Genomic DNA, 23,988 nt, shown 5'->3' with positions numbered 1-23,988 from the left:
GTTGCTGTTTTAGATCCTACAATGCATCTATAACCTGTGTAAAAACATCCCTCTCCATTGAAGCCCTCTCACCCTACTCTGTTCTAAATGTGGAGCTGTAACTCGGGGTAACTATAACATTTAGGATTTGATAAACTTCACTGAAATTCCCTCTTTTTTAGGCTTAAGAGATTTAATTATTTTAACCTGACAGCATGTCACCAAGTCCTGGAATCAGCCTAGTTACTCTTCTCCGCAAAATCAAACCACACCAAAACATCAGTGACTACACAAGTCTCTTTTAATTACATTTTAATAACATTCTATAAAATATTCTTTATTTTGACAATTCTAAAAAAATGTTTATTTCTAGGCAGGTTATACAACAATGATAACTTAAAAACATAAATATTTACATTATAATCCAACAATTGCACCACAATTTTATTTTTTTTTTTTTTTAATATCAAATACTATTTATATATATATATTATTTGAATGACTTCTGTTGGCCATTCGTTTAATTACTTATTTGCAATATTTTCAACAGAGGCTTCAAACCATGGCTGTGTCCAACAGCATTTTGGGTATTTGCTTCAGCAGAGAAGCGCAGTACATTTCGATTTTATATCACTGCCGATTTCACACAGACCTCACTCACAAGATAAGTTAATCTGTGGTCCTTTTTTCTGTGCATCCGATTTATTTATGGACCTCCTTGAAATCTGTTGCGTTCAAAAGCTGGCAGTCTTTAAAAATCACAATTAAAGACACTTGTTTGATATGACCTAGATTTGATCTCTGTTTCCGGCAGTGACATAGACAGCTATTGCATGGAGACCCTATTCACTGCTGTGAGGGTGGCGTGGTCGGCTACACACAGTCCAGAAGGTATCGTGAGCAGAGGACGGTGGAGTTGCTGCTGACCTCCATTCTCTCGGGGATGGAGTACTTCATGAACGTGGCTTGAGTCTCAGAGTTTTCTGCACGGAGGGCTGCTCTGGCCATGCACCGCTTGATCCTGCAGAGTGCCGATTCACTGAAACAAAGGCAAAACACTATGCATTCAAGATTACTGGCAAGTTCTTAAAAATGTTGTTTTGCCCAATTGTACCCCTGGCTTTTCACTCCAATTTAGAATAACCAATTATGTTCCCTCACAGCAGCAATACCCCACATCAGCAGGTGAACTGAAGGTCAGTGGATGTCCTCTAATCCCCGAACCAATCGTCTCTTTACACCCAGGCGCTCCACAGCGGGTGTCAGCGAGCTACCGGCTCCTGAAGGACAAAAACACCAGCCCTGCTGGTGTCCGCCTGAGCTCAACAGCAGCCTGTCCAGTAGGGGGTGCTGTAGAATGACGGGTCCCCGTTCCCACCTCCCGCCCCTCTTACCTGACGCTGTAAAGGCTCACGGCTCTGGTCCAGGCCTCCTCAGCCTCTGGGGAGCTCCTCTCCTGCAGTACCCTCCTTGCCAGACAGAGGGCAGCAGCAGCTAACTGGGCCGGCTCGCATACAATGCATTCTATGTCCAGCAGAGTCAGTTCCAGGAAGTACTTAGCCAGATGCAGCACCTTTGAACAAACAAGGGGCCTCAGCAACATGGACATTTCAATATTGATGTTTAGACTATATTACAACTGTATTGAGAAGGGGTCATACATATTGCTGTTATTTTTATAAAGAGGCAACACATGAACAAATATAATTGCACATACATTATTATATATATATATATATATATATATATATAAATGTGTGTTTATAAATGTGACTTTACCTTGCCCCCCTTTGTAAACAGGGTAGTAAGGTAAAGTTACCCACTACGATTAAATGATAAGAGAACAAAAAAAACACAGTATCGGTATGAATTCAATTTAAAGGTATGTAATTTTAAAAAGTGTTATTAAAACTATGTGATTTATGTCACTATTCACTAAATATTTTTATGCAAAATGTAGCTTTTAATAATTGACCATTTTTAAAGTTTAAAACAGTTAGCTATATTTTTAGAATTTTATGGTAACCAGTTTAAAATAAAAACTTTGATATACAGGGTGTTCAACGATTAAGCTCACAGATAGAAAATGCCAACTGGTGCCATGAACCCTCCTTTTAATTTCAGAACTTCTCGCGTGTGCAGTAAAGGCGAGATCTGCTTTATTCACCGTCTACCAATCTCCTGTGACAACGGTTTTATGAGCTGAACTGTCCCAGCATGCCCTTTGTCCTATGACAAAGTCTTTATTCCAAAAGTTTAGAGATGGCATTTTAGATCCCAGGGGATATTTGCATTCAGCCTACAGGATAATGGCGGTGAAACCTCAGGAACACTAAATCCTCATGGTTTTGGATTTTATCTGGTAGAGTCAAGCAGATCATTTGATTTAACTGAAACAACCTTAAAAAGGTAAGAAACACACCTTAAAATTAAATCACGGCATGTCCCAATGACAGTCTGGACACCAAGAATCAGGGGAGGGGCGTCTCTTGCTCACCTGCTGGCTGCACTGGGACACGGTGTGGACGATGTAGAGGAAGTGGAGGGGCTGGGAGTAGGAGAGGTCAAACTTGAGGCAGGTCAGAACCTTGCGCTCCATTCTCAGCAGCTGCTTCCTGGTGAAGCAGTTCTCCATGAGGAAGCAGAGCTCCGTCGACTGCCAGGAAAGACAACACCAACAGCCGTGACTTCATTACTCACCAGGGTCAGCTGGGCTACTCAACCTATAGCCTGAATTATTGCCGTTGGAAAGCCCTTGAAAACAAGCTTTAGTGATAATGTTATCTGTCTAGGTCATTGCCTATATGGGAAGCAGTCAATGGACAATTTTACCACCTTAACCCTTTCACCACCTGAGGTGTGCAGTCCAGTTAAGCATTTCCTTTGTTACAGCTTGTTTCTTAAGGCTCTCTAGTGTGTCAGCCTGGCGTGCCCTACCTCTGGAAACAGACACTCCTCCTTCTTGCAGGCCACGAAGAGACAGGTCATCCCCAGGAGCTGGAAGGTGGGGATGTTCACTTTTGACAGACGCATGGAGCTGTTCAGCAGGTGAACACAGAGGTACAGGGTCTCCTCAGTACATCTGAACGATTCCTGAACAAGACAACAGGGATACACAGGTCAGAGCCATCAGTATACCGCACATGCAAACTAGGATGCGTGTCTTTACCAAGTTTCTTCATCAACGCACAAGCAGTTCTCTAGCTCTTTGGATAACAATGCTGGTGTAATAAGAGGAATGGAAAAAATGGATCTAAATCCCCACTTAATGTATTAAGTGACTTTTTATTAAATTTAATAGTTTATCTTTAAGCTAGATCTCATTTTGGAATGTTGTACCAGTCTGAACCGGTCCACCAGTATAGCCTGCACGGACACTTACATGTACCTGTATGAGCCAGTCCACCAGTATAGCCCGCATGTAGTTTGTGAACCCCCTGGGGAGTTCGGAGCTCTTAAATGCACAGCTTGACTGCTTCCGCTGCACAAAGCAAACACACAATGAATCCAGGCAGGGTTAGAAACCCACACCAGCCCTGCAACCAGTCAGGCTCCTGCTAAATCTGCCCTGACCTGACTGCGCTCATCACAGCATGAGGAAGTCTCACCTTGGTTGGAGGTTTACTATTTGGAATTTGTCATGCAGTTACAGGCTAGGAACATTTTATTTAGGGGCTTGATTGCTCAAATAAAAAAAAAATTAAAAACTAATTACGTTCTAAAACTCAGGATTGGGTGCAGGGCTAGTGTGAGTTTGTCATGACAGATTATAAAATGCATTGGACAGCAAATTAAGACAAGTCTAATGGTTTTGCCTATATTCATACTGAACCCAGATTAAGAGGCAAGAGGATCTTGTAGGAATTCTTTTGGGCACCCCAGTTGACCGAGTGCACAGTTTCTAACTATTTGGGTCCGAGGGGTGATGTAGTCCTCTGGGCCTTACCATCATGGCTGAGAAGAGTCTCTTCCTGTAACCCGCCCTGCCCTTACCATCATGGCTGAGAAGAGTCTCTTCCTGTAACCCCGCTCTGTCCTTACCATCATGGCTAAGAAGAGTCTTCCTGTAACCCGCCCTTACCATCATGGCTGAGACGAGTCCCTCCCTGCCCTTACCATCATGGCTGAGAAGAGTCCCTTCCCTGTAACCCGCCCTGCCCTTACCATCATGGCTGAGAAGATGTCCCAGGAGTATTCCCTCTCGTAGCTCAACCCCAGTGTGACCATGGCCTCTTCCAGCGCTCTCAGCAGGGGGCGGGGCACTGGGGCGAGGCTGACACCGCGCAGCCGGCTCAGCTGCTCCTCACCGTCGGAAAGCTCTGAAAGGAAAATCAGCAATCAGGGCTCGACACTCCAGCAGGTCCACCACTGGGTCTGCAAGATGGGAATTTAGCCTAAAATTGGCAGACTAAATTGAAATATTTACTATGAAAGTTGTTTCACCTTTAAAGGAATACCATAGGGTATATTTGCAGAAATGTAGTTATCGAATCATATCAAATCCTATGCACTTGTGCAATTTCGTTCATTTTATTTAATCCCCCCCTCCATTTTTGTAATGCAAGTAATATCTTTGGTATGTTATGAAGTGATAAATATTCATAGAGGATATTGGCACACACATACGTGCTGATCACACGTAGTCTTACACAGTAAATATGAAGAACACCCAGCACTATCCCAGGCTCGCCCATTTAATGCACACATCCCAAATGGATGTTTCCATTTCCCGCACACACAGCAAGAAGTACCTGCTTGACTCCAGCAGATCTTTACAGTCTCCACAATTTCTGCCGTGACATCATCGATCCCACCACAGATCCCCAGCCTCCGCCTCTGCTGGAGGAAGTTGTAAAAAAACGCTTAAAGTAAATATCGATACTCCAGATGAGGTACACATGTATTGTTCAGTCTCTAAAAGCATAAAATCAATGCTGCTTCTTTCAGAGCGTCAGAACTTCCCTTGTTTAGGTATATTGACTAGGAGTCAGGAGTTTGAACAATCGGGCCCCTGCTACATCTGCTAAAGAACAAATTGACCACACTTCTCATCACAGCATGAAGTCATGTCTAAGTCAGGCTTGCTAATAGGAGTTGTTCGCGCAGCTGTAACAATTCACAATGTATTTAAACATCAATCTCCTGCAACCTGCTGTTTTAAATGTACCTGACAGAGGGTGGCTCTGTCACCATAATTCAAGGTGTGTAAACTTGTACACCCTCGTTAGTAAGCAAAGCTACACTTCGACACTTACTGATCTTCCCCTTTTAGAAATTTGGCAAAATCTATAAAACACTGAAAGTTAAAAAAAGCATTTAGAAATTGTGCAATTAAACTCACACTATCCGCACCATTTATTAAGCAATACATAATGTACCAATGTAAACCAGGACACAAAGGACCTAGGCAAGTGTTGAATTAAGACACCAAACTTATAAAATGTCCCAAAAGACCGCAGAACATCTCTACCTCTGACAGAGCGCTTCTCATTATAGCTTATGTGATTCTCCAGTACAGTTTAAACAGTTACAGGCTCTTGAACCCTCCCCTCTACCTTTCTCCGCTCCATCTCCGGCTTCCTGCGGATCTTCATCTCCTCCTCCTCGTCAGGCTGCTGTCTCCGATCCTTGGACACTTGGCAGATATTGCCCCAGCTTTTCAGTGGTACTCTTTTCTCTTCTGGCTACAAAACAAAGCAATTGGATCTGTAGGGTTTCCTGTTAACGTCCAAGGTTCTGAATTAGGAATGTTAGCAGTTTAGAGTCGTCCAGGTGTTCGGAATGAAACATTCAATGTTTCTTCCATGTCTTTTCCATATGCAATGAAATGCTGCACACACAGCATTCTCCACAGATATGGTGCAGTAATTTTCTACTTCCTCTTAATTACGAGAGATATATATAGAGAGATAGAGAGAGAGAGAGATTATATATATGAGAGAGAGACAGAGATTTTATATATAATATATATATATATATATATATATATATATATATATATATATATATATATATATATATATATATATATGAGAGAGAGAGATCTCTATATCTATAGAGAGAGAGGATATATATATATATAGATATATATAGATATATATATATATATATATATATATATAAATATGAGAGAGAGAGAGATTATATATATGAGAGAGAGACAGATTTTATATATATGAGAGAGAGAGATCTCTATATCTATATCTATTGTAGTGATTGCCTCTAAAGGTTGTGCAACAAAATATTAGGTTAGCGGTCCCATCATTTTTGTCCATGCCATTTTCATTTGTTTTATTATTTACAATATTATGTTGAATAAAAAATCAAAAGCAAAGTCTGATTTCTATTAAATATGGAATAAACAATGGTGGATGCCAGTTACTTTTGTCAGTTTCAAGTTATTTCAGAGAAAATTGTGCATTCTTCGTTTTTTGTGGAGGGGTACCAACAAATTTGAGCACGTCTGTGTGTGTGTGTATATATATATATATATATATATATATATATATATATATATATATATATATATATATATATATATATATGAGAGAGAGAGACAGAGAGAGAGAGATAGATAGAGAGAGATCTCTATATCTAGAAAGAGATAGATTATATATATATATATATATATATATATATATATATATATATATATATATATATATATATATATATATATATATATATATATTACACACACACACAAAAGTTTTAGGCAGGTGTGAAAAATGCTGAAAAGTAAGAATGCTTTCAAAAAAGACAATGTTAATAGTTTATATTTATCAATTAACAAAATGCAAAGCGAGTTAACAGAAGAAAAATCTACATCAAATCCATATTTGGTGTGACCACCCTTTGCCTTCAAAACAGCATCAATTCTTCCAGGTACACTTGCACACAGTTTTTGAAGGAACTCGGCAGGTAGGTTGGCCCAAACATCTTGGAGAACTAACCACAGTTCTTCTGTGGATTTAGGCAGCCTCAGTTGCTTCTCTCTCTTCATGTAATCCCAGACAGACTCGATGTTGAGATCAGGGCTCTGTGGGGGCCATACCATCACTTCCAGGGCTCTTTGTTCTTCTTTACGCTGAAGATAGTTCTTAATGACTTTCGCTGTATGTTTGGGGTCGTTGTCATGCTGCAGAATAAATTTGGGGCCAATCGGATGCCTCCCTGATGGTATTGCATGATGGATAAGTATCTGCCTGTACTTCTCAGCATTGAGGAGACCATTAATTCTGACCAAATCCCCAACTCCATTTGCAGAAATGCAGCCCCAAACTTGCAAGGAACCTCCACCATGCTTCACTGTTGCCTGCAGACACTCATTCGTGTACCGCTCTCCAGCCCTTCGGCAAACAAACTGCCTTCTGCTACAGCCAAATATTTCAAATATTGACTCATCAGTCCAGAGCACCTGCTGCCATTTTTCTGCACCCCAGTTCCTGTGTTTTCGTGCATAGTTGAGTCGCTTGGCCTTGTTTCCACGTCGGAGGTATGGCTTTTTGGCCGCAAGTCTTCCATGAAGGCCACTTCTGACCAGACTTCTCCGGACAGTAGATGGGTGTACCAGGGTCCCACTGTTTTCTGCCAATTCTGAGCTGATGGCACTGCTGGACATCTTCCGATTGCGAAGGGAAGTAAGCATGATGTGTCTTTCATCTGCTGCAGTAAGTTTCCTTGGCCGACCACTGCGTCTACAGTCCTCAATGTTGCCCGTTTCTTTGTGCTTCTTCAAAAGAGCTTGGACAGCACATCTGGAAACCCCTGTCTGCCTTGAAATTTCTGCCTGGGAGAGACCTTGCAACTACCTTGTGTCTTGTTGCTGTGCTCAGTCTTGCCATGGTGTATGACTTTTGACAGTAAACTGTCTTCAGCAACCTCACCTTGTTAGCTGAGTTTGGCTGTTCCTCACCCAGTTTTATTCCTCCTACACAGCTGTTTCTGTTTCAGTTAATGATTGTGTTTCAACCTACATATTGAATTGATTAGCACCTGTTTGGTATAATTGTTTAATCATACACCTGACTATGCCTACAAAATCCCTGACTTTGTGCAAGTGTACCTAGAAGAATTGATGCTGTTTTGAAGGCAAAGGGTGGTCACACCAAATATGGATTTGATTTAGATTTCTCTTCTGTTCACTCACTTTGCATTTAGTTAATTGATAAATATAATCTATTAACATGTCTATTTTTGAAAGCATTCTTACTTCACAGCATTTTTTCACACCTGCCTAAAACTTTTGCACAGTACTAATATATATATATATATATATATATATATATATATATATATATATATTATACACACACACACACACACACACATATATATACACACACACACACACACACACACACACACACACACACACACACACACACACACTATCAATATAACAAAATCACAGTCTTAAATCAAGTGAAGAAAAAACTACACTTAACTTGTTTCACAATCAACGTTTTTCCAAGAGATTAACTGAGTCGGCTCAAAAAAAAAAAAAAAAAATCACGTGATCAACAATAATCACCAAAATAGAACGGAGGTGCACGGTCAGTATGCAGATCACATTCTAATCGTGTCCAAAACCTTCCCGGGAATACGGGTTTGGGGCTTGACGACTAAAATGTAATCCAGATTTCTACACACTGTTTTACCATATTCAGCAATTAACAGTTCGACAATACAGTTACCAGGAAGCCAAAAAATGGAAGCGAACAACGGGCCTGTGTGATTATCGTTTGTGTCTTAAATGATATGCTAAAATGTATACCATGATTATTGAACCATAACAGCATAACATGCTACACCATGCAACTGTTTAGGTGCTAAATCTTGGGCCACAACTATTGTCGAACTCTGACTGCAGTATTTTGTCTGTTAAGCGGAACAAAAGTGATACTGTTTGCGCCGAACCAAGTTGTGACCGCTGGATGGATAAGCTACTGTATATACAAAAGTTACATGTAAATTAATCGACGTTTTCAAAGCGGCTGAACCCAACAGCAAAATATATTTAAATTATGGTTACCTTTCTATAGAGGTCGAGTGTTGCTCTGGCATCGCAATAACTGGCCCGTGCCATGGCTTGCATTTCGCTACAGCAAAACTGTGAATCCTGCCCGGTTCGAAGCGAAATAGCAACTCCAAAGCGTACCGATACTTACGAACGCCAAAACAAAAAAACCAACACGCTAACACCTCCCCTTTCCCATACAGGTTTAACTAAACTCAAGAATCAAGCTTTTAATGGTTTAATTGATGGCAAGTAATTGAAGGGACAATCTGTCAATCAAACTATACGTCACTGAAAACAAATCTTAGTAATTTAAGGGTTCCGATACGATGGGGTGTTTTTCTTTTTCAAAATCACTTTTCACTTTTCTTTCACACAAATCACAAACCCTATTGATAAATTAAAGACTATACTGTTTATGCAACTCTGTATTAGAAACTGCCAGCAAGCCCGCTCTCCACTCAACAATAAACACAATGATAACGCTGAAGTATCCCTCAGTCATTTGTTTACATTTTACACAAATGTTTTTTTTCATTTTACTTTGCGATAGGGCAAGATGAGCTTGTTGGCAACCCAGTTTGTTTACATACCCAAACGCTAGTTTCAGATGCAAGGACACAGGCTGCCTCTCCGCCACTGTTTTTCCTTGAAATGCCAGTAAACATTTTTAGACTTTGAATTTAAGAGAGAGAGCGGGAGAATGTTTAACACTGGGGTGACCATGTTGCTCCAGGACAGTTTGGTGCGGTTCAGTTTGTAAATCACATTGCTATGCATGCTGGTACCTGTAGTTATTATTATTATTATTTGTTTATTTAGCAGACGGCTTTACCCAAGGCGACTTACAGAGACTAGGGTGTGTCAACTATGCATCAGCTGCAGAGTCACTTACAATTATGTCTCACCCGAAAGACGGAGCACAAGGAGGTTAAGTGACTTGCTCAGGGTCACACAATGAGCCAGTGACTGAGGTGGGATTTGAACCGGGGACCTCCTGGTTACAAGCCCATTTCTTTAACCACTGGACCACACAGCCTCCTTGTAGTTCTGTGTAATAATGGTAAAATGTACCAGAATGCATGTAATAGGATGTGAGTTAAAAACTTGAACTGTACCGCACTGCCCAGTGAATCTGGAGGAACGTGGTCACTCTACACAACAGAGTTCATCACAGATTGTTAAGTAAAGAGGCACATTAAAAAAGGGTTTCATTTCATCAACCTGCCCCATTGCCTGGCTAGGAAGCAGCTGGGTTACTTCAGAGCATTTTACAGCACTGGGAAATGGAGCTGGATTATATCACACAGCTATTTTTTAGGTTTAACCCCAGGATGGCCACGGAGAGTTTTATACTGTAAGGGTACAGTCTGATTCAATAAACACGAAACATTTCGTATTAAAGCTAGTTAAAATAATTGCATACATCTTTCCCATTGAGTACTTCCATTTGCTACACCGGTCTAAAATGTGCATTTTTAAAAGAAACATGTTCATTTTAAAACTGACATCTGCTACTACAGCTATGGGCAAAAGTTTTGCATCACCCTCTAGAAATAACTCGAATAAAGTCGAATGAAACTGCTGCATAATGGCTTCCGGTAGACTTTTGCAATATCACTTTGTAGTTTCTTCACCTACATGTTAATTCTGTTTTTTAATTGTGTCTCAATCCTAAAATTCTAAGTGATACAACATTTTTGGCCAGAGCTGCACGGTAAGCTCTGTTTGCTTGTCTTGACCTCCAGGAAGTCTGTTACTGTTTTACCTGCACCTGCAGTGTCTTCTGGGTCAAAGCATGTGACTGGCTGAGAGCATGTCAGTCAAGAGGGGAAGCAGCTGATTGGTTACAGACAGGAATGAGGCCAGTGAAGATGTGGCTTGCAAACAGAGGTTCGTTTCACCTAGCGAGTACCAGATATCGGGCCATATTTTCAAAACGTTTACTCCTATCTTAAACAACTCCCTTTTTTTGTAGCACAGCAGTTGTTTGATTCTAGTTTGATCAAATAAGCAACTTTCATTCTCCTCTAACAGCAGGAGTTAACTAAACACTTTGAAAACATAGCCATCATCTTTTACAATGAAAATACATGTTGCTAAAAAGAAATGTGTTTCCTTCTGCCCATTCAAGACTTTTACACTGAATGGAACTAGTGTACATGTATATAACTAGTTCTTAGCTGCAATTAGTTGAAATGTGTTGATTCTCTTTTTGTAAAATTTTCTATTTGTGAATGTAGCGTTCCTGTAAGGTGAGAGATAATGGCTTTTGGCAGTCTGTATTGTGCTTGCTTTTGGGACTTACACTAATGTCCACTAGGGGGTACCGTGAGACCAGCAAATTCATTTCCCCAGAGACTGGAGTAGCTTTTACCCCCAGGGCTCCAGAAGGCAGAAAACCGACCTCTCAAAATATCGGCTTACAAGTTTCCTCTACTATTCGCACCAATTTGTACACCTTTGCAAAGCATCTTGCACCACATAAATACAAACCACTCTGCAGTCAGCGCAATGTAGGATATGCACATTCAGCATGCTTACTATATAGTAGAAACCAGAAAGGGAAATCTGAAAATGTATGCAAGACAGGGATAATCACTTTGATGATATCACAAGCTGCATTGTGTCATTTTAAAATGACTAGACATATTTTCATACCCCCTAATGTATTTTTAATTTACATTTAAGATTCGTTTAGGCAGCTATATAAAACAGATTAGCCCAGTTAGCAAATTCTAAGTTCAGGTGCAGAATTTAGGTTGTTTCCATCTGCTTGCAAAGTTCAGCATTATCTACCCTTGAGATACTTTAAAGTCTGCAGAAACCAGGACCAGAGGAGACAGACTCAGCACAGAGGGAAGGAGGCACTTGTTCACACAGAGTGGTGAAGGTGTGGAATGGGTTACCCAGCCATGCTGTTCATGCTGAATCATTGGAACTTAGTTCTGGGTAAAATCAGCTGCTAGGAGCTGGTCTAGCATAGATGGGTGGAATGGCCTCCTCGTTCGTAAATGCTCTGATGTTCTGAAGAAAGGAATTGCAGGGTCTTCTCAATTGTTCTTGAAGTCAGAAAACAGGAGATTCGAACAGGTACATTGAATGCAGAAATACAAAAAGAAATGTGCAATATGAAAGATTTGCAATTACGTGCAAAATACTGTGATATATGGCAGTGTTTTCTATTGGGATTATAGTATTGGGAAATTATTATCATTATTCCAGAGGATCAGGGTCTAGAAGATGGAAGCTTTGTCTACAATAGATCCAAAAAATACATTTGAATTGTGCAGTTGTTTCAGCTTTAATGGGACTACCACAGAGTAGATCAACTGCCACATTTTTATTTTTTTCTTATGTACCAAATCCTACGTTGGCCCACTTGTGCGATTTTGCTCATTTTAAGGTCAGTTTTCAAAGTTTGCATTTATTTTTTAATGTGAGCTGCATCTTTTAAAAACCTGTGTTGTTTAGCATTCTGTAATGTGATACATATTAACAGGTGAGAAGGTTTAAAGATGAAAAAATGGATGTAAATGACCTCAAGTGGGCTTACATAGGATTCAATACAACTCTGTCCATCTCTGGTAATCGCAATTCCCGTTACCGACTTTTTAAATTTAAGGGTTACTTGTATTTCAAAACAGGTTTGGTTTTATTTACATATATGTACATTTAGATGCATATGGAGACTGTAAACCTTGTTACCATGGAGATTACTATTTGTCAAATGGACCAAATTTTGGGGAGGTGTCTCTTCCATTGGTGGGAGGGGGGCTTTGGGATCGTTTCTCCATGTGGTGGATGACCTTGACAAAGGCCATGTTTCCACCTGCTAGACGACATGGGATTTTATATCAGGCTCATTAATTTCCATCAGCAGCAGATCAAAATCATCCGACTCCAGGCTAGAATTGTTTTTTCTTACGGATCCCTCATCCTTATATATAAGGTTACTCTGTTGATTTCTCATTGGCTCACAAAACGCTACAATAAAATCACTCGCCTTTTAACATCATTATTTTTGTGCCGACTCTGGTTCTTTAATGAACAATCAGAAAACCTGCAAACTGTGCAACTCAATGCGATCATATCGATTTATTCTTTCCTCCTGTCTGGCAGCCGACCAAATGCAGCCAGGGCGGAGAAATCCAAGCTTGGGAAAATCACAGCAAATGAAACGGCTGTCAGTCAGACCTGACTCTTGCCTACTGACTGTGGATACCAGTATCTCCACCCCTCAATCACAGCAGCTCAGCTGGTCAGACACGACTCTGAAAGTGGTGAAACCTCTTGTATACTGAACAGGGTTCATGGTGTTGCAATGAAGCACCCCAGTCAGTTTATAACAGCCTAGTTATATACTGCAGACAGTACAGCAAGGCTCTGAAACGATCTTGCCACAAACTCAACCCCTTTACAAAAAAAAAAAAAAAAAAAAAAAAAAAAAAAAAAAAAAAAAATAGGAGCACAAAAGATTGGACAAAAGACTTTCTAGAAACATGTTCAGTCAGCATCATCATTTACTGAAACAGAATTTCTATATAATAATATGTATTAACAAAGGGCTATCACATAGAAGAAACAGGCTTTTTATCTTAAATCAGAGCCATGTAACAGAGGCTCCCATGATCTCAGTTCCTGTGCACTCTGAGTATTTTACAATGCCCCCCCCCCACACAGAAGAACCGTATTAACATCTCTTGCAATATTAGCATAAAGATACATTCGTGACTGCAAACTGTCACATTCATATACAACAGACCGCTTCTCTTTTTTTCTTTTTACTACTAGCTTTTAATATTCAATTTAAAAAAAATTCTTGCTGTCCATTTACTTCCATAACCTTCTGTGCATGTTCCTGTGCCAGACCTTGATGATAGTCCAGTTGTTTTACATTCCCCAGTGGAAGTTGGGACACAAGCCCCTTTTGAAACCATCACTCTAGGACGCATCTGACTTGCAACAGCAGGTGGGTATAACTGATATCAAAGCCCGTTTATAGAGCAGGAAATAAGTGTAAAAAAAGGGGGTCGTCTTTTTTGCCTAAATGGTGTCTGATATTTTACAGAACAAAACAACGTTGTAGAAGATCAAACTTTTGCAACTCTGTAGTTTTATGATTAGCTTTCGCACCCTCTACAGGCCACATTGCAAACACACCATTAATGTGAATCACAAGTAAAAATCGGGAATCCATAAAAAGGGATGTTAAGCCTACCCTCTTCTTCTTATTTTATTTTTTTACCTTGAGTGTAGGAAAAAAAAAAAAAAAAAGCAGCTAGACAAAACCTCCCCTTTGTTGTGACATCACTCTGAGCGTGCCAAGTAGGAACAGTTCAACACTATTGGTAACAGCTGCTTTCCAAAAAGAGCACTTGTATCACAGACTATGGCTTAAAAACTGTGTAACATTCAGAAACATTAAAAAAAGAAAGGATTGTTCCTCTTAAACAAGAAAAGAAAGAAAAAAAGATTTCAGGTAGGGTTTCTCAATGGATTCCTGCAGTCTCTGGGATGAGTGTGTGTGTGTGTGTATTGTTCTCTTTTCTTTTTTGGGTTTGTTTTTAGTGTAGAACCCAATTAAGGCAGGGCTATGGGCGTTGCTGTCCAATGAATTGGACCAGTCTATGCGTCTTGTCTTGTCTTCTGTTCTTGTTGCTTCCTCGAGTTTCTCTCCCTGCCTGGTCACTCTCGTATACTGGCAGAGTAGGAGAACTGAGGGAAATGTGTCCGCTGAGTGGGGTCTTCAGAGTCCAGGCTGTCATCTGGAAAACAACAAACAAGCAGGTCAGAAAAACACACAACCAGCAGGAAGCCCACAAACCTACAAAACAGAAGCACATGTACACTGCTTGTCCAGCTCCTAGTAGCTGATTGATCCCAGAACTTTGTCAAGTCAGGTCTTAAAGGATCCCGATGATTCAGCATCAACAACATGACTAGGTATCCCATTCCATCCCCTCATCTGTGTTAAGAAGTGTCTCCTACCCTCTTCCTAATTTCATTTCCACTATTGGCTAATGTTGTCAACTCCTTTTAAGATTAAGGGCATCAATCAAGTCTTATTATTAATTAGTCATTTAGCAGACGCCTTTATCCAAAGCAACTTACAGAGACTAGGGGGTGCACTATTCATCAACAACTGCTGCTGACGGAGCACAAGGAGGTTAAGGGACTTGCTCAGGGTCACACACAGTGAGTCAGTGGCTGGGATTAAACTGGGAACCTCCTAGTAACAAGCCCCTTTCTTTAACCACTGAGCCATCAAGCCTCCTATATGCTCTTGGACAAACATATGATCCAGTAAATCAAACCAGTTATAATTTGCCTCTCAGCAGATGACACTCACAACCTTCTGACTGTGTCCAGCACATCAGCAATTTGTCAGCGAGAACGGTACTCACATTTGTCCGGGGGGGTGACTGTAATCGTCTGCGCTGTGAACTCATCATCAAAGTATCTCGTATCGGTTTCCGACGTCACCTGGGGCTTGAAAGGGGGGACAAGCTGGAGGGGGAAAGAAAACAAGAGAATCCACGAATCAGAACAACCTCTTCAGGAAGCGTCTGTTGTATAAGATCGTAAGAACATTTACAAACGAGAGGAGGCCATTTGGTTTATCAATGCTCGTCCAGTTCCAAGTAGCTAGTTAATTGTCTCTAGTTACTTTTAAACTGTGACCTCTGGTCCTGGTTTCTGTTTAAAGACTTCAATCAAGTGTCCCCTAATTCTTCTTTGTTCTGGGCTAAACCAGTTTAGTTTCTTCAACCAGTGTGCTTACCGACAGCCAATATCGTCCTTGTTACTGCGTTGCAAGCTTTCTGCACTGTCCTCAATGACAGTGTTGAAAATCACTGCTGCTGCTTGGCTAACTATGTTCTGTCCTGCCGCATGTTAGGGTTACACAGTGTGTTAGGACGCTCTACAGGCCATATTTTCAAAGCGTTTCCTCCATTCTTTAATTAATTCCTTTTTTTTTTTAAATGAGAAAAAAGTTAATGTTAGGGTTACAAAATAAGAAACAAACACCTTGTGTACTCAAGAGAACTTGAGATGAATCATTTCAAACCCAATTAGATAGTTTAAAATACAGTCTTCAAACCAGTTTATGGAATATTTTCTTGTAAGAACACACACATTCCACCTAAAGGGGCTTCATCAATATGGGGTGGAGCCCACATCACCCAGTGAAATAAAAATGTGAATCAATAAAAAGGGATGTCAAGCCCTTTGTCATTGAACTGAAGTTTCTTTTAACGTTTCTAAATGTTTACTCAAATTCAGACAAGCTCTTCTGAAGATAACCTATCCGGACACATTCAAGACCTGTAGTCAAATCAACAGTATGATGGGCTATAGCCATAGATAAAGCCAAGTTAGAACTTACACTGGGCTCGCCTGGTTCCTAGCAGCTGATAACTTGGTCAAGTTGATTCTTAAAGGATCCAAGGGATTCATCATCAACATGACTAGGTAACCCATTGGTAAATGCTGCTTAATTCACAAGCTCCAAAGCATGAGAGAGGAAAGCAGAGCCAGGAATGCATTAAAGCCATTACCTTCTTCTGCAGTACGTCCTGCCAGTTAATGGCAGTGAAGAACTTGTGGGTCATCACATCCTTAGCATCGTCCGGCCCGCCTCCCAACCTGCAGAGACACTGCAATATTACAGCAAAGACAATCCTGAAACCAATACCTCTTATTAGCATGAGCAGCATCACTGAACCCTCGTTAATTGTGTAAAGAGATTTGGGTTCTTTACTTGTTTTTTGGGGGTTTTTTTCAGTCTACAATGCTAATTCTATATGTGCTAAAGAATATCCTTAGCATGTCACAGCCGACCGTGACCGGGAGTTCCTAGGGGGTGGCGCACAATTGGCTGAGCGCTGCCCTGGTAGGGAGGGCTTAGGTCGGCAGGGGAATCCACGGCTCACCGCGCATCGGCGGCCCCTGTAGCTGATAGGGCGCCTGTGGCTCTGCATTGGAGCCGCCAGATCTGTGTTGTCCTCCGGCACTATAGGTCTGGTGGCATTGCTGTGGATCTGCAGTGCGAAAAATGACGGCTTGGCAGGAGCACGTTTCGGAGGACACGTGTTCCAGCCTCCATTTCCCGAGTCGGCGGGGGGGCTGCGAGCGTTGAGCTGAGGATACAGATAATAATTGGGCATGCTAAATTGGGGAAAAAACCGGGGTAAAATAATTGGCGACGACTAAATAAAAAAAAAAAAAAAAAAAAAGAATATCCTTAGCAGATCTCATCACAACTCAAGAAGCGATGCTCTTTATGTAAAGTTATAAATCACACATTGGCAATAAACCAATACAATCCTATTGTAGAAGAGATGGCATCTCTTATATCACGGAAGACACCCTGCACACGACGTATTCACTTGTACTTGTGCACCCCGAGCTGGGGATTCAAATACATTTTGCCAGAGAGCAGGATGTGAACCCCCCACCTCCCGAGTCAAGGTCTCTCTCCACTGCGCTACAAGAGCTGGCTTTGATGGGTCCTCAGAGCGCAGTCTCCACAGCACTTCAATGGGCAGCAGTGGATCTCTCCCTGAAGGGCAGTGATGGGGTGAGTGGATCTCTCCCTGCAGGGCAGTGATGGGGTGAGTGGATCTCTCCCTGTAGGGCAGTGATGGGGTGAGTGGATCTCTCCCTGAAGGGCAGTGATGGGGTGAGTGGATCTCTCCCTGAAGGGCAGTGATGGGGTGAGTGGATCTCTCCCTGCAGGGCAGTGATGGGGTGAGTGGATCTCTCCCTGCAGGGCAGTGATGGGGTGAGTGGATCTCTCCCTGCAGGGCAGTGATGGGGTGAGTGGATCTCTCCCTGAAGGGCAGTGATGGGGTGAGTGGATCTCTCCCTGAAGGGCAGTGATGGGGTGAGTGGATCTCTCCCTGAAGGGCAGTGGTGGGGTCAGTGTTACCTCTGCTTGGGGTCCTTCTTGAGCAGTCCTGCCAGCAATGCCCTGGCCTCGGGGGAGAGGTTGCGTGGGAATCGGATCTCCTCCATGAGGATGAGCTCAAAAAGGCGTTCATGGTCTTGGTTGTAGAAGGGCAGCCGGCCGCACATCATCTCATACATGACCACGCCCAGCCCCCACCAGTCCACCGCCCGCCCATAGTCATTGTCCTCTAGCACCTGGGAGACACAGCCACGCACAGGGATTTACACACACCCAGGGTTTAGTGCCACACACACACACACAGCATTTACAGAGCCATAGACCCCCCCCCCACACACACACAGCATTTACAGAGCCATAGCCCCCCCCCCCCCCCCCCACACAGCATTTACAAAGCCATAGACCTCCCCCCCACACACACAGCATTTACAGAGCCACCCCCCCCCCCCACACACACACAGGACTTTACACAATCCCAGTGTTTACAGTGTTGGATAAACCCATTGATAATTTCTTTGGTTATTTGAAAAATGTACAAATACCGCCTCTTTGGTACTGTAATTAAAACATTTGTTTTACCTAATCTAGTTTTCACTGGCTTTACAAAAATGTTTTTAAATGAACTCTTTGTTCTAAGTATATCTAATTACACGTCTTCAGTAGAGTACAACTTGAAGAAACATGCCGATACAGTTTCTGTTTATGGTTATATACTGTATAGCTCTGCTTTTCATTTGTCCAAGAACGACAAGCAAATATAGAATACCTTTCTTTTGATTATTAAAAACTGGATTTGTATGGTCTTGAATAGACAAGACCAGTTCTGTCATGCATTAATCAGCGAATATTTAATTGAAAATGCCAAGCTCCCAGATAATCAATACTATGTCTGCAGGATGAGGGTCCGCTCTCACACGCACACACCTCAGGTGCCAGGTATTCGGGGGTCCCGCAGAACGTCTTCATGGTGGCCCCGTCAGTGATGCCCTCCTTGCAAAGCCCGAAGTCAGTGATCTTGATGTGGCCGTCTTTATCCAGCATTAGGTTCTCCAGCTGTGCAGGGACAGGCTGGTTTAGTCTTGAAGCTCAATTAATCAGAGTGTGGCACAGATCCGTTTCTATGATACGGAATTTAATACAAGAACTATAAAACAGCAAAGCTCTAAAATTCCAGGGCAAAGACCATGCTTTACTTACCTTGAGGTCCCTGTAGACCACGTTCCTGGAGTGCAGGTACTCCAGAGCAGACACGATCTCAGCACCATAGAACCGGGCTCGCTCCTCCGTGAACACACGGTCCCGGGACAGGTGGAAAAACAGCTGCACAGAGGGGGAGAGAGCAACCAAATAAACAGCTGGAGACGGGGAATCAGTGAAGCACTTTGGGCTGCCTGAACAACTGATACTCATTCAAAATGTTAAAACAGTGTAGTTGTGTTGTGCTGAGGAGTGCGCTGTGGGAGACGATGCCCCTGTTAAACAGTGTATTAGTTAGTATTGTACTGAGGATTGCTAGCTCACCTCTCCTCCGTTGGCGTACTCCATCACGAAGCACAGCCGGTCGTGTGTCTGGAAAGCATACTTTAGTGTCTGCAAAGAAACAGACATGTGATTCAGTGCAGGGATCGGGGTGGCAAACATGCACCCACTACACTGTAGAGATACTTGACAGCACAGTGTGGATCTCTCTCTGCAGTCACCATTATACAACCTTTTCACCATTACTTTCTAGAGTAAAACTACTAATTTATGAGCAAGAAACAACTGCCAAAGAAATGGTACATGGTACTGATTATTTTTAAATAATGCTGGGACAAATATTCAGACCATCACTGCTTGAAATATATTCGGTGGCAAAAAAGACCAAGTTCGTATTTGTTCATATAATTATAAATAACAAGTGTCATAAAAATATATGATAAATGACATCAGAAATGTTTCACTCGCCTTCTTCAGCAGATGATGGGACACCAAGTTAATTTTACTAGAGAGGTTTGTTTTACTGTAATATGGTACGAATTATATATTTATTTTAGAGCCAATTCAAAATGAAAGAATGTTGAAATATTATGGTTTAAATGTTAAAATATTTGAACATGAATAATTCATATTTGTCCCAGCACGAATACAACTGGTGTTCACTGCACCACTGTAGAGCTTTGTGAATGCACAAGACGAACACACCCAATCAAGTTACTTTATTCTGATCAGCCACTGAATTTGATCAGCCACTGCCTCCAGGGATATGCACCCTCAACAGGGGCAATACAAGCAGCATGAGGACTAGTGAGGGGTCGACCCATCCCACCCAACGTCTGCCTGCAAATACAGTAGCACCCCAGCGCACAGCTTCCTCATTCAAACGAATGACTGAAATAACCCTGAGTCAGTTCCTAGAAAACAGTGACTCTCTTTCTCCATCTCTCCGTGACTAACACAGATCTGTCCCCATTACTTTCACAGTTTAATCTACCATTTGTAAAAACAGAAAAGAAACAACTCCTTGAATCATTCTCTAAAAGCATGCAAAGAGAATGACTCTCTCTAACAAAGAGATCCATGACGAAAAGATCCAGTTTGGAATTTTTAGATCCTGTTTGGAATTAAAAGCTGTATTGGCAGCAGAGTATGGTCCAGTTTCTGCTTCAGCATGATGTCGTACAAGACATTTACGAAGGAGAGGAGGCGCTTTGGCCCATCAATGCTTGTGTTAAAAGCTCATTAAATCTCAAAACGTGTGCCTAGTCGGTTCTTCAAGAATCGACAGCATAGCTTATCAACCCATTCCATACCCTCATCACTCTGAGTATAGAAACGTGTCCTCCCCTCTGTCCTGCTCTTAAAGTATTGCCCTGGGTTTAAGATTAAGTAGCAGGGTTCTGAAAAATACAGTGCGACATGTCCCCACGTGTTGCTACAACTGTTCAAATGAATGCACCTGTAATTTCTCTTTTCAATGTTAACATCCAGACAATTATAGTAGCATCGAATAAGAATTGCCAATTAAATGTTTAATTACAATTTGATATATTCAAAAATGTTCCCAGTGTGACAGAGATGGATGGATGGATGTATAGAGAGACACCCCCCTATATCCTCGAATCCGATACTCAATGCATTATGTTAAATAATGTTAAGAACGTTTCATGACAATAGGATAAGGAGTTCGAGACATATCCAAAAATGCATAGTGACATACAGATGGACAAATCCAGAATATTACACTAAACAATGGTACTCACAGTTAGAAAGGGGTGCCTCGTGTTCTGTAGCACTCTGCTCTCAGTGACTGTGTGAGCGACTTCATCCTGGAGGGAAGAGACAAGAGATATCCCATTAGAACACAGAAATCAATTACAGGCATTCAAAACGAACATGTTGCCCACTTAAGATCGCACCAAATCCACCATTTCGTATCCTCTCATGCTTTTCTTTTTTCATTGTTTTTTCACATTTTTGCTGGAGTGACCCTGCTGTAACTAGCGCCCATGCAATCTTCTCTTCCACAGCGTTGTTTTGAGAGATTAAACCACTCAAACACTAACTGGTTCAGGAGATGCAACATGAACAAGGAGGAAGGACAGGGCTAATCTACCACACATCTGCGGTGTCTCTCCCACAAAACACTGAGCCAAGAGAGATGAAACTTTACATCTGAGGTAAACATTGAACTGAGAGAGATGAATTTCTACCATTTTGTATGAATTAGGACCCTGGCTGTCTCAGTTCTGATAGAATGCTCCATACAGGAAATACTCAACCAGCAGAAACCTGAACACATTTACATACAAATGTATAGTCTTTTGGAGGACCAGTAAATACCAGCATATACAGGTTAACTAAAAGTTCTGATGACAGAATTCATGTCCAAAGGTTTTACATTTTGAGGAAAATTAAGCACAGGTATGGCATTTTATTCTTTAGTGCTGGGACTAAATATTCTTTGGATATTATTTAATTTTGAATTAACTGGAAAACAAAAGTAAAATTTGTACGACGCGACACTAGAAAATCTAGGAGTAAAAGTAATTAATAAATGGAGAGGAACACTTGTCTGTACAGAACAGTGCGTGTTGTTATTTCAGACATCACATATGCATCGGTTTGCAGCTTTTTGATCCAGTAATTGATAGATCCTCTTATGTGAACAAATACGAACATTGTCAGCACTATTATTCTTTAGATGATTGTGGGTCACTATTATGTGAACAAACACTCTTTCTAGCAGCATTACTAGGAAATAACTACACCCACCACAGTGTCACAGCTCACTACACCCTGGAGCAGCATAGTGAAAGTGCATAGCAATGCAGTCACATGAGCAATGTGACATATCCTCATGGAACAGCAGGAAACACTGTTACCAAAGACACTGCCCGTGTACATTCCACTATCGCCTAGCGACCAAAAGACAGCGAATGGCTATCGCACATTGGACAAGACAGGAATAGCTTGCAGAGATGTCAAAGAGTTTAATAATAATAATAATAATAATAATAATAATAATAATAATAATAATAATAATGACAACCACAAGGTAGTGGACCATCAGCTAGAACAGCAAAGCAAAACAAATCTGTGTTGACAATAAACCGGTAAATGAGATATTTAAAAATGTTTTAGAGAACAATAAAAGGCAGTTATGCAGTTTCTAATCACAATAAAACCCTGATTATCAAAATCAGGCGTAACTTTGGGAGTTGAGTTTGCATTCCCACTGCATAAATGAAATATACAGGTGCTGCATTTAACCTGTGTGGTTTATATGTACTGAAAAAGGAAAGGAGGAATAGTTTTGCAATATAATATTCTGTAAAAAAAATGTTTTGGAATATCCTTAATTCTGATGGCCCACATATTAAAATGTCCAATAATTTTTTGAAACCCTGATAATAAACCCTGACTAATTCAAAGCGGATTAGCAGGAGATCTCGCCAAATCCACAATTCTTCCCCTTATCTTTATCAGCTACTAAAAAAAAAAGTTTGACTTGACCAATTAAAACCAAAAAAAAATAAAAATAATAATAATAATAATAATAATAATAATAATAATAATAATAATAATAATAATAATTTATATATATATATATATATATATATATATATATATATACACACACATATATATATATATATATATATATATATATATATATATATATATATATACACACATATATATATATATATATATATATATATATATATATATATATACACACACATATATATATATACACACATTATATATATATATATATATATATATATATATATACACACATATATATATATATATATATATATATATATATATATATATATATATATATATACACACACATATATATATATACACACACAGACGTGCTCAAATTTGTTGGTACCCTTACAGCTCATTGAAATAATGCTTCATTCCTCCTGAAAAGTGATGAAATTAAAAGCTATTTTATCATGTATACTTGCATGCCTTTGGTATGTCATAGAATAAAGCAAAGAAGCTGTGAAAAGAGATGAATTATTGCTTATTCTACAAAGATATTCTAAAATGGCCTGGACACATTTGTTGGTACCCCTTAGAAAAGATAATAAATAATTGGATTATAGTGATATTTCAAACTAATTAGTTTCTTTAATTAGTATCACACATGTCTCCAATCTTGTAATCAGTCATTCAGCCTATTTAAATGGAGAAAAGTAGTCACTGTGCTGTTTGGTATCATTGTGTGCACCACACTGAACATGGACCAGAGAAATCAAAGGAGAGAGTTGTCTGAGGAGATCAGAAAGAAAATAATAGACAAGAATGGTAAAGGTAAAGGCTACAAGACCATCTCCAAGCAGCTTGATGTTCCTGTGACAACAGTCGCAAATATTATTAAAAAGTTTAAGGTCCATGGAACTGTAGCCAACCTCCCTGGGTGCGGCCGCAAGAGGAAAATCGACCCCAGAGTGAACAGAAGGATAGTGTGAATGGTAGAAAAAGAACCAAGGATAACTGCCAAAGAGATACAAGCTGAACTCCAAGGTGAAGGTACGTCAGTTTCTGATCGCACCATCCGTCGCTTTTTGAG

The 23,988-nt window shown here is 40.7% G+C and overlaps 2 protein-coding genes across 4 annotated transcripts in view; both read right to left on the bottom strand.

Moving 5' to 3' along the window:
- Positions 1–262: 262 nt before the first annotated feature.
- On the bottom strand, positions 263–9,222 carry LOC117414910 (cyclin-P-like). 3 transcript variants are annotated; one of them, XM_034024764.2, is made up of 9 exons: positions 9,014–9,222; positions 5,535–5,663; positions 4,731–4,818; positions 4,144–4,298; positions 3,362–3,460; positions 2,917–3,072; positions 2,477–2,635; positions 1,374–1,552; positions 263–1,018 (listed from the first exon to the last, which is right to left on the bottom strand). In XM_034024764.2, exons 1-9 carry the CDS (start codon positions 9,074–9,076, stop codon positions 853–855), a joined length of 1,194 nt encoding a protein of 397 aa, XP_033880655.1. In that variant the 5' UTR covers positions 9,077–9,222; the 3' UTR covers positions 263–852. The 3 variants fall into 3 exon arrangements, with proteins under 3 accessions (XP_033880655.1, XP_058882700.1, XP_058882699.1); XM_059026717.1 differs by having other exon boundaries at positions 3,368–3,460; XM_059026716.1 differs by having other exon boundaries at positions 4,731–4,815.
- A 4,281-nt stretch (positions 9,223–13,503) lies between these two features.
- Positions 13,504–23,988, bottom strand: part of LOC117415905 (RAC-beta serine/threonine-protein kinase) — a 41,802-nt gene continuing 31,317 nt past the window's right edge. Inside the window, exons 7-14 of the mRNA XM_034026821.3 lie at positions 21,155–21,220; positions 19,434–19,502; positions 19,110–19,232; positions 18,837–18,965; positions 17,934–18,148; positions 16,561–16,648; positions 15,406–15,508; positions 13,504–14,766 (exon numbers count right to left, since the gene is read on the bottom strand). Of these exons, the coding sequence (XP_033882712.1) occupies positions 14,687–14,766; positions 15,406–15,508; positions 16,561–16,648; positions 17,934–18,148; positions 18,837–18,965; positions 19,110–19,232; positions 19,434–19,502; positions 21,155–21,220 (873 nt within the window). The 3' untranslated portion in view covers positions 13,504–14,686. The remainder of the gene's footprint in view (positions 14,767–15,405; positions 15,509–16,560; positions 16,649–17,933; positions 18,149–18,836; positions 18,966–19,109; positions 19,233–19,433; positions 19,503–21,154; positions 21,221–23,988) is intronic.

This window comes from Acipenser ruthenus, chromosome 7, assembly GCF_902713425.1.
Source record: "Acipenser ruthenus chromosome 7, fAciRut3.2 maternal haplotype, whole genome shotgun sequence".
In the NCBI taxonomy this organism is placed as follows: domain Eukaryota; kingdom Metazoa; phylum Chordata; class Actinopteri; order Acipenseriformes; family Acipenseridae; genus Acipenser; species Acipenser ruthenus.
This window is presented reverse-complemented; position numbering and strand designations above follow the sequence as displayed.

Coding starts and splice junctions, on each gene's coding strand:
- LOC117414910 (XM_034024764.2), bottom strand. CDS start 9,076: ATGCAAGCCATGGCACGGGCCAGTTATTGCGATGCCAGAGCAACACTC. Junction 3,461..4,143: donor ACATCTTCTCAGCCATGATG/GTAAGGGCAGGG, acceptor TGCTTTGTGCAG/CGGAAGCAGTCAAGCTGTGC. Junction 2,636..2,916: donor AGGAGTGTCTGTTTCCAGAG/GTAGGGCACGCC, acceptor CTTTCCTGGCAG/TCGACGGAGCTCTGCTTCCT.